This window comes from Anoplopoma fimbria, chromosome 16, assembly GCF_027596085.1.
Source record: "Anoplopoma fimbria isolate UVic2021 breed Golden Eagle Sablefish chromosome 16, Afim_UVic_2022, whole genome shotgun sequence".
Classification (NCBI taxonomy): Eukaryota; Metazoa; Chordata; class Actinopteri; order Perciformes; family Anoplopomatidae; genus Anoplopoma; species Anoplopoma fimbria.
The window spans coordinates 12,310,478-12,325,341 of NC_072464.1; the positions used below are offsets into that span (position 1 = coordinate 12,310,478).

General features: G+C 40.2%; 1 protein-coding gene across 1 annotated transcript in view; it reads right to left on the minus strand.

The window, feature by feature from the left end:
* osbpl6 (oxysterol binding protein-like 6) overlaps nucleotides 1–14,572 on the minus strand; it is a 35,306-nt gene extending 20,734 nt beyond the window's left edge. Inside the window, exons 1-2 of the mRNA XM_054614727.1 lie at nucleotides 14,292–14,572; nucleotides 6,553–6,798 (exon numbers count right to left, since the gene is read on the minus strand). Coding sequence (XP_054470702.1) covers nucleotides 6,553–6,699 — 147 coding nt within the window. The 5' untranslated portion in view covers nucleotides 6,700–6,798; nucleotides 14,292–14,572. The remainder of the gene's footprint in view (nucleotides 1–6,552; nucleotides 6,799–14,291) is intronic.
* Between the last annotated feature and the right edge of the window lie 292 nt (nucleotides 14,573–14,864).

Here is a 14,864-nt window from a genome sequence, read left to right on the forward strand (position 1 = left end):
TGAAGAGACACTGTAGCACAGCAGACCTTTTAATGCTGCAATGACTCAAACTATACAGTTAAGGTCTCCCTGAGCAGGAGAAAGGACAAACACTCCTTGGGGACACCTTTAGCCAAATCAGCACTATAAATATCAGTACAACAGCCCACTTCTGAAGACAAGTTTCTCTCACACATCTGCCCCTAACACAGACACTGATTACGTGTAAAGGAACTTTCTCCCTACTGACTGCAGACTGCTAAATTAATGTAGGACTAACTTTTCTTAAGTGCTGCACTGCATAAACACAGCACAAATAAATTTAAATCAAATGATTTTCCAATTGTTTCAGTTCACTTCAGTTTACTTCCTACTTTATCGTAACCGCAGTGCAATAAAACCTAATGATGTAATAACAAATGTGATCAAAGTAACAAAACAGATGAATCTGTTTAATCTTTCATGGGCGTTCTAAATCTAAGGGCTTTTGCAGGTGGCAGGTAGCAGGTCTAAAGCTACCAAAGGCAAAACAGCTGAAACTGCAAGACAAGTGAAGTATCTCAAGATAACAGCTTCATGTTCTTATAGTGTTGTCTCAGGAATACAACTGGTCGTTTTCTTGAGGTAATAGAATAAATATCTTACTTTGACAGGAAAACAAAAAGGCTGTTTTAGTTGTTAATTATTCCAAAATCTTTTTAAGGTCAGTATCCTGTTACAAGTAGAGCTGCATCAAATAGACGATTAATCAATTTGTCTATCCACCGTTCATGGCTTCCGTAACTGGCAGAGACCCACCAATCTACAGTTTTTAGTAACATGAGATGGGCATCTAAAGTATACCACCTTTAAAGAGCTCTTGATGACTTTTCAATGGCTCTTTAAACAGCATCCATGAGCAACTGACAATTATTTATTTTACCAAACTATTTTCTTTTGTTTTATAAAGACGACTCAACTATCTGCTGAATTTACAGAATAGTATATAGGTGTTTGTTTAACTCTAGATACCCTTCAGGTAAATACTGATCTTGGGAAGACTTCCTTCCACTACTTTGCACCTTGAAGTGAAATTAATTACAGAAGAATTTAAAAAGTCTCATCCCACTGGCAAAGATTTAAACTTTAAAAATGTCTTTATAATTGCTTAATACTTTAGATGACCTTCATTAAAGATTTCACTGTATTTGTGTATGTTTTAAGTTAAAAGCTATATTACAACTTATCACTATATACCTGTGTGTTCTCTACAAAATATTTAATACTAAATAATTCAAGTTGCAGATCAATGTGGTGGTCTCTAGTTGTACCTGTGTAAGAATGTACTGTACTCCTTGTTCGAATAAATGTAAAATGTTCCCACCTCATCTTCCACAATCCCCACTCAACAATGATATATCAGCAACTAATAACCACAAAGGAATTGTTGTGAGGATGGATTTCTGTCTGGCTCGGCAGTAAAGCTCAGAGTAGGAGTGTGGGCTGCCCAAAGGTTGAGAAGGTTTTACACTGAGAGACTCTCATTCTCTGTTTAAACGCCACAGATTCAGTTACACACCTACAGTCCACATGTGTGATCTGCTGACTTGTAGGAGAGATACTGAGGCTGATTCAATGTTAACATGTTTGGAAACTGAGGAAGAGGAGGGGAACTCTGGATGTGTTGAGTGATTTAATGAAACATGAAAGATCATCTTGACCTTGGAAACAGTAGCTTTCTGCCCTGGGGTTGAATATGTTTATATAAGGGAACAACCTTAAAACCGGCAAGAAAGGGGTACAAAAACAGGGCATTTACAAACCAGCAATAGTAAAGTTATGCCAAATGATTAAACTGTATATTTATGTATTTTCTTTAATCACACTCAAAGTAAAAAACTCTTTTTTTTTCTGAAAATAGATTATTTAAAATATTAATTTAGCCAGCCTTATGATGAGAAGGGGCCTGACTTTGTCTTATTTTCCGTCGAAATTTGGACCAATAGTTGTAGAAAATGATACTGTCACTTCGGTATCAATCTGACTCTTTATTCATGGCATGACTTCTATACCCGACAATAAGCCCTACTATCTTCATATTAAGCAATATAGAACGGGGTCCTAGAACAAGGCCTAGACTAAAACCACCCGTGTGTTTTTTTCTTTAAACATTAAATATTCCAGTCAAATCTGTTTTCTATCCACTCCTCAGTTTTTGAATTTGTCTGCTATGTGCTGGGGGAAATGATATTATCATTATTACATGTCCTGCATGGATCCTGGACTACCTCACCAACCGTCCACAGTATGTGAGGATAAGGGAGTGTGAGTCAGATCCGGTGTCCTGCAGCACGGGGGCCCCACAAGGAACCGTTCTGGCTCCATTCCTCTTCTCCATATACACTTCGGACTTCACATATAACTCTGCTACCTGCCACCTGCAAAAGTTCTCTCACGACTCTGCAGTCGTCGGCCTCATCTCCGCCGGCGATGAGAGGGAATACAGAGAACTGAACCAGGACTTCATGGGATGGTGCCGGCAAAACCGCCTCCAGATCAACTCTGGTAAAACCAAAGAGCTGGTGGTGGACTTCCGCGGGGTAAACACTGTCCTCCGGAACCAGTGAACATCCAGGGACAGGACATTGAGATTGTGAAATCTTATAAGTACCTGGGTGTTCACTTGAACAATAAACTGGACTGGACTAATCATTCAAAGGCACTTTACAAAAAGGGTCAGAGCAGACTGTATCTGCTGAGGAGACTGAGGTCCTTTGGAGTGCAGGGAGCACTCCTGAGGACCTTTTTCGACTCTGTGGTGGCATCAGCCATTTTTTATGCAGTGGTCTGCTGGAGCAGCAGCATCTCGACAGCTGACAGGAAGAGACTGAACAAGCTTGTCAGGAAGGCCAGCAGTGTGCTGGGGTGTCCACTGGATACGGTGGAGGTGGTGGGAGACAGGAGGATGATGGCCAAGCTATCATCCCTGATGAACAACACCTCCCACCCCATGCAGGACACCCTGGCAGCTCTGTACAGCTCCTTCAGCCACCGGCTGCTTCACCCCCGGTGTGTGAAGGAGAGGTACCGCAGGTCCTTCCTTCCTGCTGCTGTCAGGTTGCACAACCAACTCTGCTCCCAGCAGACCACATGACACTAAAAACCTGTGCAATACAAATACACCGTGCAATTATAGTTATAATAGTTATTCTGTCTGTACATATAATATTTCAATTATTGTGGATTTTACTGTTTGTTATTGCTTATTTATAATAGTTGTTTTTATTGCACTTTATTTTTTATCTTGTCTTTCTTTTCCTATGTCTCTTGTGTGCACTTTACCCTATGCTGCTGTAATCCTGCAAATTTCCCCGCTGTGGGACTAATAAAGGATTATTTTATGTTATCTTATCTCTCTCTTATCTTATGTCAAACCAACATATTAGACACTATGATAACCTGGCTTAAGAATAAGGAAATACTTTTGTACAGGAGAGGAAAGAGACTGATTAATGCTGCTGTTAGTGTAAGTGCTCCATCATTCTTTGATCTACACTAACATTGCTTTTGTTGTGGTCATTAACATAAAAACAGCCATTATCTGACAGTAGAGCAACTGATATTCATTGATTTTGCCACTCTAAAAAATGAAAGGGACCTTTTTTTAAATATTAGCAGCAAACACAGCGTGTGACTGCTTCTAGTCCTCCCACTATCTCCAAGGCGAAAACATGTTATCTAACCAGGAAATGACAAGCAGTAAGAGAAAAAATTATAAGCTGCAGCGACATCCTGATTCAATGTGTAATGTCTAATACACGAACTGTAAGTGTGTGTTAGAGTCTGTGCTTTCTGCATGTGGTGCCTCTAATTGCTCTCATGAGGGTATCCAGGGTGAACAGTAGTCGTCAGCAGAGGGGAGAGTGACATATATTGATTATAAAATGGGGTCCTGATCTCATTTAAGGCTTTCCCCCAACAAAATGGACAGCCAAGCAAGCTCAGGTCTTTTCTCAGCGTCTAATGTGCTTCCTCAGGATGTCCCTGGCGAAGATGCATTTTACTGCATAGTCTCTTCAGCACCGGTCCACTATACAATATACAGAACACACTAAGCAGACAGTGATGCAGGATAACTCTGTGATATAAGGTTAAAACACAAAGGATGTGCAGGTATAACTTTACATAGTGCCAGTTAAGTTCAGAGACACTATAATATGCTGGAGACATCCTCGCAAATCAGTAAGTTATATTCACAGTTACTTGTAAAATTATGAAAGGTTATTCTTGATCTTGGGGATAGTTCAGTCCAACCATAAGGTCCATTTAGTAGTTGTCACAGTACTAGTTCAGTTGTTGTTACATGATTGAAAGCTTGAGAATAGCTAATAAATGGACCCATTTCTAGTTTCAAAGGTCAAGAAGGAATGTTTTAAGCCATTGTGTACGTGAAAAAATTGATGTTTTAGATATGAAAACATTGAAAACTCCATCTGCTGAGGAAGGCAGTGTGATCCAACAGAAAGCTCCAGAACAGCCATTAAAAAAACCTTTTGTTGAGTTTGTTTTGTCGGCGATAAAAACCCTGAAGAAGCTGAATCACAGAGGATTTGTAACTCTAACTGTGTTTGAACCATGCGCCTGCCTCTGTAGTTGATAGATCAAGTGACTGGATTGCCCACAGGTACATCGCTGCATCACTTAGCCAGCACTGCTAGATCACAACACAGAACAGCTGCAACAATCAAGAACTAATTTTAAATTCATGATATGCTGCTGATCCTTTCAATACGACCGCTGACTATCTTGAGGTCTTGATCAAGCTGGTCAGCAAAAATTCAATGGAATCTACTTGACAGAGACTTTTGTTACTATCTTAGCGGCTGCCTCTTTGGATAGAACCTAATTTCATTAAACACATTATAAGAGATGAATGGGAGAAGAGCTGCTGATAGATAACCTTGCTCTCAGATTTAGCTGGCTTTTTACATAACGGGGCTGCTGGGAAAATGAAATGCTGAGACCTTTCACCCATGAAGGCCTTGTTATCAAAGGCAAGTAGTGATATTAAAGAGAGGAACAATGAACAGAAGGGTTAATGCCTGCCTCGTCAAGCAGCAGGCCTTCGACTGTGTGCTTCACACAGGTCCCATTTCTCAAACCAACTGCCTTTCCTCCTCAGAAAGCCATCCCCCGCGGCGCGGACTAAGCTTGGCTGCCGCACAGCATAACAGAGCGTGCCACATGTTCAGTAGAGCACCAAGCGTCCGCCTGTCGCTCATGAAATATTCATCATCTTGTGCCGACGGAAAAGCTGTGATGTCAGAGATTCCAGTTGCGGTGTCCAGTTTCCGCATGGCCACAGTGACACAGCAGCTCAGTGAGGTAAGGAGGGCCGGGGGCTGCAGCCGGCTTACTGCCGGGGTTAAGTTTAAGCACTTTGTCCTGTGAACTGTGAAATAAGAGTGTACCGCATTGTTTACCATGCCTTTGTAAGGTTTTTACTTACTAACCAGGGGTTTAAGGCTGCTCTGACTAGGCTTATTCATCTTATCAGCTGATAAGGTTTTGAATGGTTGAAAGCCTATGAGTCTTTTCCCTAATGGACTATTCAGAGGGAACAAACTATAAGTCATCAGTCAGTATCATAGGACATTGATCTGTATGGCTGAATTTCTCTGCAAAGGGAAAATAGAGAACAGCAGAGAAACAATTTAAACCATGAATAAGTAGAATTGACCTGAATTTCCTCCAGATCAGTTGTTGTTTGGTGTTCAGTTTGAGGGGTGTCACAACCTGTGATTAATTGCCAAAACGATCAATAATCTGGCTGTTGGACGACAGGATGGATCCCTGTCAAGCTATTTTGGAGTACTATTGCTGCGGCTACTGTAGCCTTGACTGAGGCTGTGTTGTGATGGAAATAAAACTAAACTTCACTACAGACTAAGACATTTACTGCATCTTCTCAGCCATCTGTTGGTATTGTCCATTTTCTTCATGCTTCGATTCAACAGTATAATTGCATTAAGTAATGCTGCATTTCTGTTTCTGTCCATTATTTTGAGTAAGAATTCATTTTGTTTGGAATAGTCAATAGACAAAACCGTGTTTATGTTGTGTGTGAGCAACCAAGTTGTGACTGCTGAATTGATCTGTACAGTCTGAGGTGATACAGTACGTTTTGGCAGCGCAGAAAGGCGCAGGATTATTAAAAACATAAAGTGTCTGTCCAGCTTTAGTCGACAAAGTAAGTCAAGGACAACCAAAGAATACATTAACCGCACACATAAAATATCTGCAAAGAAAAATTGTAGCAGCTAATTTTTTTTAAATGACTAAGTCATCACATAATGGTTTTGACTATTTTTGCCCTGCACACTTAAACCAATGAATTAATAAATTCACGCTTTACTATTTCCTGGCAGTTCCCTTCTAATTGCCTAAACTCTCATGAGTCTCACAAGAGGACAGCACTGAAAGAAGACTGCAGCAACCAAAAATAATATTCACTCCTCCCTATATTACCACTGCTCAAGTTACATTCATTCAGAGTGCTTCTATTTCTAGACACTAAACATAGATTCCAATTACCTGCCGACTCTCGCGCTGGGAAGAGGAAGAGGAGGAGACGCTCTTGTGAACTGGCGTGGAGGTCTTGTTTACCGGCGGAGAGCTCCTGTCCTCAGAGCTCATGGTGCGGCCGTGGAGGCCTCGCTGGTAGTGTTGTAGGTGAGACATGGTGGGCACCAGTTGGCTCTGTGTACCTCCCTCAACACTGAGCCCCGCAGATCAGGAGCATCCTCTGACAGTTTCTCACACTCACTGCTGTCTGTTCATCTGAAAAACAAAAGGTCAGGAAGTTGCATTACCATATCTACTTTACCTTCCTCATTCTCTCCCCACACTGTCATTCATCAAACGACTCCTAGTCTAGTTTACTCCTTGAAGAAATGAGTGTCTGGGCCTAAGCTTTCAGTATTATCCTCCACGAATTTCAATATGTTAATCCAACTCATGGATGCTCAGTCGAGATGCTGTGAGCTATTCTTTGAAGCATGGGTTTTTAAGATTCTCCTCATTATATGTGCATTACTGGGAAAGCCTTTCATTTTGGTTGCTGTGAGATTGGTGAAGGAAATCCTCCCATTTGAGAAGCTAATACCTGAGATATTTTATCATTTTCGATCGACAAATCGAGTAATGGGCCGATCTTTTCAGCTCTAACATTGACTTGAGGTTCTAACTCTGCACCGACCAATTATCTCAGTTAAACATCAAACAGTGCATCTTCATAGAGCTGCAACCATCTAGGCAATTTATTTCTGGCGTCATTGGGCAAAAATTCTATAATAACATTTTCAGCATGTGACGCATCCATGAGGTCTAGGTAAGTAGAAGGTTTAAGTATTTGCAACATTTTCTCTCCATCTCTGAAATGCTACACCGATTTTGTACCTCGCTAGAGCCTTGAATCCCAGTATGTCATCTCAAATGGTTTTACTGGCCAACAAGTTTGCAAAGAGAATAACATTCACTATCAAGATGAAGTTTGAAATGCAGGACTAGTGCTCATTCAATTTTTGCCCAATGACAGCAAAAATAACCACCTACCCTAGCTTTAAGTCTTTTATTTTGGATACAAAAATACCAAAGGTATGTCATTCCAGCTTCTAAAAAAGCAGAATTGGCATATTGTCTTTGCCTTAAATTATATTAAATTGAATATTTTTTTTATTTTATTATTGCTTGGAAAACTCAGACACCTGAGATGTTACCTTGGGCTCTAGAATTTTTTTCAGTGGTATTTTTCACAATGTTCTGTTGTTTTACAGACCAAAATAAGACTAAAGAAAATAATCTCCAGATAAATTGATAATGATAATAATCGTTGCTCCCGTTGCTCAAGGCTCCCAGAATAACAACGCCCAGTGGATAAAATGTTTTAACCTTAGTCATTATATATGTAGTATATTTTGTGTATTAGTTACAGTAGTTACAAATTCTGGTTAACCTTATGTATAGCTAAAGATAGCAAGGGGGAGTGCTAGTTTTCGTCATTAGTCATGGCACTTTGTTGTTCCATGCTGAGAACCACAATGCTGCCTGCAGCGGTGCTGTGTAATTGTTTAAGCTCTCAGGAGGTCTCAGCACTGACAAAACATACATCGATTGCAAGCTAGTGGAAAACAAACAGATAAACAAACCCTCTTTAATTTAGTTTTTATTTAAAACTGGGACACATGGTGAGACACCAAGGATGTTATTGGACCTTTACGAGGACAATTAGCACAATATTTCATAAAAAACCTCAATGTTGATAATGTGACATTTGGGGATAACATTCAGAGGATGTTGTGTTTATACACAAGAACATGTTAAAAACAGATATAAGTTCTTTGGATATGATAAACAAAAAGTAAGATTCATTGTGTTTATTTTCAACAGCAGCTCAACAATAAATCATGTATTGAGAAAAGCATTGTTGCATTGGTGTGGTTAAAGTGCTGCACTTGATGGCAGGACAAGCTAAATTGTCAGCCTGTGTGTAACTACTCTATACTACAAATAGTATTATAACTATCAAATAGTTGGAACAACAAAAAGTGATTCAATATACTGTTCAAATAATTGATTACATTGATTTGGGTTTTGGACTATTTGTCAGACAATATAATGAAATTGAATAACATTACATTAGGTCTGAGGGAATTATGATGGACATTTTACATTGATTACCATTAAGATAATAATTGTTCATTGTAGCCCTGGCTATGTCTCATATCATGACATAAATCTATATGACATATATTATATAATTATTTTTTATTATAACATTATCATTATTATGTTAACTAGATGAAGCCAAAGACATATTCTTAAGGACTGATAAAACAAATCTGTGAGGCTGTGCAGGATTGTCAAAAGGCAGTGACAAATATGTTTGTGTTCACACCGGCATTGAATACAACTCTGGAGCATCCTGTGGTGTTAACTGCAACATTTGTCTGTTAGGCTTTCCCATGTGTTAGGGAAACTCCCCGAGTCCACTGCACAGCTCTGCATACTCGGGCAGTATCCACTCTCACATGCAACCGTGCACTATACTCACACACTATGATCTATTATTCAGATCCTTAAGAAACGTCATCATCCCTGCCCTGTCTTAAACCAACTAGGATCTAAGCTACTGTAAGACATGGCTCTAAGTCCATACAGATAGAGTATTCCACTTAGCCTATTTAATAGATCCCCTCTCCTTGACCTAATAAGGAAGCAGAGGGGAGAAGTACTTTAAGTGCACACTTTACTGCTATTTTAATACATTGTTCAAATTGGTTTGAAAGCTTGAATTTGGAGTCCTTTAGGTGAAATTAAAAACAAAGCAGCATGTGAAGCAACAGTGTTATAGCTTCACCACTGTCAACACACATTACATGTTGTAACACTGTACATGCATTAAAACAGAATTAAAACACTTCCACTGTTGAGTGTAGAGCTGCAACTAAGAATGATTTTTGTTATCGATTGATCTGCCGTTTACTTTTTCGATGAATCAATTAATAATTTCCTCTAAAAAACGCTGGTAAACATAAAGAAAAGGCCAGAATATAATCTTAGAGCCCAAAAGGTGACTTCACCAAGTGTGTTGATTTGCCAAAACTGTCTAAAACCCAATTATAATTTTGCATGAAAAATGACTTAAACAGTTTGTCTATTATCAAAATCGCTCTAATTTACTGACCTAATTGGTCCCTTATTGTTTGCCTACAACTCCTTGTGTTATGGCTCACTGACGTGAACAATGCAGAGGTTTTGTAGTGATAAACAGTTTTGCCAATAGATGTACCAGTCATAGTTAACAGTTGATACACAAGGAAATATAAATGCAGGAGTCTTAGTTTGAGGACACCAACATGTAGTGTTACTCCATAAAAGACCAGATTACATGTTGGGGAACGTCCGATCAGACCTTGATGAGTCATGAGCTTAATCTTCTAAATCCAGTCACAATGATTATGGTCCTTTAAGCAGGAGGACCGCAGGCCCTGCCATGTGGACACTACAACGACACCTCTTAAGAACCTGATCAAGGACTCAAGAACATCAAACCAAAACACTACTGAACCGTGCGCTATATCAAATTAGCATGTAATCCTCGGTTTGACAAACAACTCAATGACCAATCATTCTTGTTGGGAGGGTTGGGTTATTCTTTACATATTGCTTTCACTTTCTGTATGTTCAGCTATTAAATTACACCTTTTCTAATTTATGTTTTTGTAATTTTTAAAGGGATGGATGAGTCTGTTTTAATGTGTCGCTGCTGCAAAACAAATTGGCATGATAAAGACAGAAAAGGAGCTCATGTAGAAAAACTCCCGTATTTTGCTTTATGCAAAAACCATACAATATGTAACGGAGATCTGAGCACTCAAATTCCTGTACAGAAAATAGACTGTTGATATACAATGGTTAAATTCTTTCAATTGATTTAAGTTAAAATAAAACATTATTTTCCAATATCATGTGGAGTCATGCAAGCATCAAATATTTTGTATTGATGTACATTATGCTCAAACTGAATCTGTGTTTCAGATAATCTAATGCGGTTGGGATGTTTCAAGTCACTACAGGACAAATGGGAGCACCTATTTACATAAAGCAACAATGTCACTAGCATGCAACAGTCTGGGGAAAGGGCACTTCTGTTGACATTCTTTCAATGCCTCTTGTTGGAGTAAAATGTCACCAAACTCTCTCACCAACCACTCAGTGTGCTCCAGCCATGAATGCACAACAGACTTTAAATTACTTTAAAGATATTTTTTATTTAGATTGTTTGAAATATTATTTTCAGAAAGCAATTCTTTACTCCATTAAAAAACCTTCAACGTATTATTTTGGCGACAGGGTTAAATCTTGGGCTAACCCTTTGCTGTTCCTGTGAACCGCTAAGCGAGCAGGCATATCGTATTATATATAGATATAAGGGCGCCTATCTTAAGCCTATTGTCGTAGTGGTGTGGCTTGATGTGCATGAAATGTCTTCATAAGCAGGAAAACACTTTCACTTCCTTTTCCCGTTTCTGTTGTTCACCCAAAAAGCACCCTCAACACTGAACACGCACAACATAAGTTCCATCTTTCTCACTTCATGCTCCAGAAGAGCAAGATTATTTGGGGAAAGGGCTTCCCCAAAGTAAAAGAGATGATGAAAACTGTCAGAGAGATGTTTTGGGGGGAGAAAATAATCTTACCTCCGACCAGTGCAAACAACTCATTAGCATGTATACATTTAAAGATTTAGCCACATGTATAAGGTTCACTTTATAAGAACAAGTTGACTCTGATAACGGTTTGTGAACACGAGACTAGGCTCATTGTGTAAATATTTAGTTATTAGTTGTTAAGTATTAATATTCAACCCTTTATCGTTGCTATATCTATGCTGAGGTGTTTGGTCAAAAGGATCACGATATTTGATTTTCTCCATATCACCTAGCCCTACAAGTCTCCCTCTTTCAGAGCTTCAACTGAGCAAATGAAAAGCTTTGTAGCAATTTTGCACAAATCTTAGATAAACCAAAAAATGACAACTGTTAGATCATTATATTTTGTCGTTTAGGCACAAAATCAAAGACCTACAGGATGTTGAGGTTAACTTTTGAGAAATCTAGTTATTTTAATGTAGGATTGCTGAGCACTTTCTATGGTCCAAAAATGTGGCTGTAAACACATTAACAAGACCTGTGACCAGATGAAAAATACTGGTGAATGATTCAACGTTCATAAGTCCCTTTTACTTTTACAGAGTAAAGTTGTGAGGACCTTTAAGCCTTTGAGCAGGGTGGAATAGAAACAACCGTCAGCTTTGGGTTTGGACACCTACAATACCAACAATCTGCTCTGCTGAAATGTCTTTGAACAACATGCTAAATTCCTACAGGCTCCAGGGCTTTTTTTGAGCTGAACATGTGATGTAACCTTAGGGGGTGGTGGCGAGAAAGAGGTCAAATAAGTCCAAAAAAGCAGTAACTATAACTATCATCCATCCTGATGTGGATCAAGCAAAGGAGAGGAACACAGAGCTGTTTAGAGAGAGGTTTAAAGAACTGCAGCGATCCCACTATCTGTGTGTCCTGCTCTGTGAAGACTGAGAGGGATGAAGAAAATAAACTCTAGATTTAGACCATCTATATGTCAAGTAGAAGTGCAAGACCCACAGCCAAACAAACCAATGAAGATGAATAACAAGAAAACAAAGAGTGACCACTTTCTACTGCATTGCTGCTGTTAGTGCACTTTAAACGTAAAGCCACACGAATGTTAATGGCATCACTCATCACAAACACGTAATGCAATGAGGCATGATGGTAGCTGTGCCTTGATAGGGGTGAAAAGACATTCATGTTTGTGTTGTCACCACAACCAAGCCACCCAAAACATCACATTATCGACCAGCACTCTACACTGAACCAAGTTTACTGATCTCCCCCACCCCTCTCTGTTGCATAATTAAAGTAGCCAACAATAGCAGCCCTGTGTTCTAAGATTATATTACATTATCTTTGGGGACAACTATTGTCTGAATGTACAACTGCTGATGCATAATGATTAGCACAGCCGTGTTTTGACCGTTTACCTGGTTGTGTGCAGTAGCAGGCTAAAGGGGTGTAGATCTTGTGTGACATCTGGAAAGCAGTCAGCAGCACATCTCTTTAAAGTAAGCCTGTCTTTTTTTATAACAACACTAACTGGACAGAGCCAGTTTATCCTGCGCTGCACACATTACATCATCTAGGTAGAGCTGGGTATCACACTGCAATACTTCTGAAGCACTGGCTGACTTGTGCCCATATTGGGAACTGTTGAGAATTGAAAGTTGGCACTGAATTCCTGTTCAGATCCTGTCAGTTGTTGCCTGGTGTAAGCCAAGATTTGGTAACTTTATATTGTATCTTATTTAGACAAAGTCATTCTACAGTTTTTGTGTCAAGAGACACTGCAGCATTGTTTGTGTTCAAATGGGTTTTGACGAAGACATGTTTATACTCATACTAAGGTATGACAAAAAGAAACTAAAAATCATGTTTCCACTGGTATCTATCATTTTTTGAATGTAGCCAAGCATTACACTTCCATAAAAATACAATAATAAAATAAAATAACCAAAAATAACAGAGAATGAACAATTATCAAGAACCAATCATTGAGCAAACAAAAGGAGCAGCTATACATGATTCATATGCCTTGCCTCTAAGACACATATTGAATGTGCCTGAATGTGCCAGCTAATTAAATGAGTAAGAAGGAGCAATTATCTGATTTACTCCTTACTGTCAATATTAATGACATGTGGCAAAAAAAAAAAAAAGAGACAATCTGCCCAGTATTTTGAGCTGCTTCATCCCCCCCTCCCTCTATCAAACAGTAAGGCCCAAAAAAAGCTCTGCATTGTTTTTTTTAATTTAAATGGCACAGGGACACCTTCAACAGGAGGGCCGACATTTATATCAGAAAATCAATCACCACTGCTGATCAAAGCTGAACAAAACCAAGAAGGCATGCCCACTGGGCGAACCACAAATACATCCAGCCTCCCAGTCCCCTCTGCTGTTATTTAATTGATGTGGTTCAGGGCTATTTTAAAACAAACTGCAAAGTCACTGGCTGACCTTCAGTTGAAAAAGGAGACAGAGTGGATATTGTGGAGCAATCCTGTAAGTGGCGGAAGTTGGCCAACTTTCAATTAGTTGGCATCTCAACCCTGAGGAAATAATGAGTGGGAAATAGAGGATTATGAGTGGGGTGGGGGTGGGGGGAGATCATGTGCATCAATACTACTCAGATATATGAGGAGAGAGTAGTCTGATAAGGCCACGCTGGGAGAAACCATGAAGCTCGGTTGAAAAAAGGTGAATATGTCAGTGACGCATTACGTCTACCTCATCAAAGTCCTTTACAGAGTTGGCTGCCTGGCTTGTTATGTTAACACCACTCCATCACAGCATCCATGTTATAGGGGTCATGCATTGTTATACCCCCCCACCCCACTGTTATGTTGTGATATGCTGGTTTGGAGGGGTCATCTCATCCCAGTGTCAGACTAGCAGCTCCACAGTCAGCAGCAGCTCGGTGATGTCTGACTGGTCCTCGGTGATTCACTCGGGATGCAAATACAAAAGGGATGCTGAGGGTCTGCATGGAGCAGCGACACACACGGGCCTGCCGTGCATTTACATCCGACAGAGCATTGTTATGACATGCAGTTTATTCATTAGAGAGAGAAGAGAGAGATTAAAATAAAAATAAAAAGCGTATTGCCTTACCACGGATGCAGAGTGATGACCATGTCTTTACAGTTCTTGGCGCAGGACACAATTGGAGGAGGAAGAGGAGGAGGAGGAGGAGGAGGAGGAGGAGGAGGAGGAGGGGGGTCTCCCTTCACTGTGCAGAGATCCCCAGCTTCTCAAACACAAGCAGCTTCCATAAGGGGGGGTCCACGTCGTATATGTCTTCTTATGCGTGCTGTGCTGGACTAGCACATAGCGGAAAGTCGACAAAAGTGCTGTGTTTGCCCGTTTCCTTGAATGCAGGGGCCGTGATGCTCCGCTCGGCTCAGACTGCACTCCGCTCGCTCCTCCCTGCAGCAAGATCAGCTTTGAGCGGGAAGAAATCGCAGGAACGGATCAGAGGGGTGGCGGACGGGGGCTGGTCGCAAAACACGGCGGTGGATTCACGCAAAACTTCGGACTCGGAGTACCCAGATATCCCCCCTCCCCCTTTATCGCCATGCATGCTTCTCAAATCAAGATATACCCACATCCACTGATGAACCCAGCACTCCACACAGCAGTGACGTCACAAACGTACGTCACCCTGAGCTCCAATTGGGTGTCACT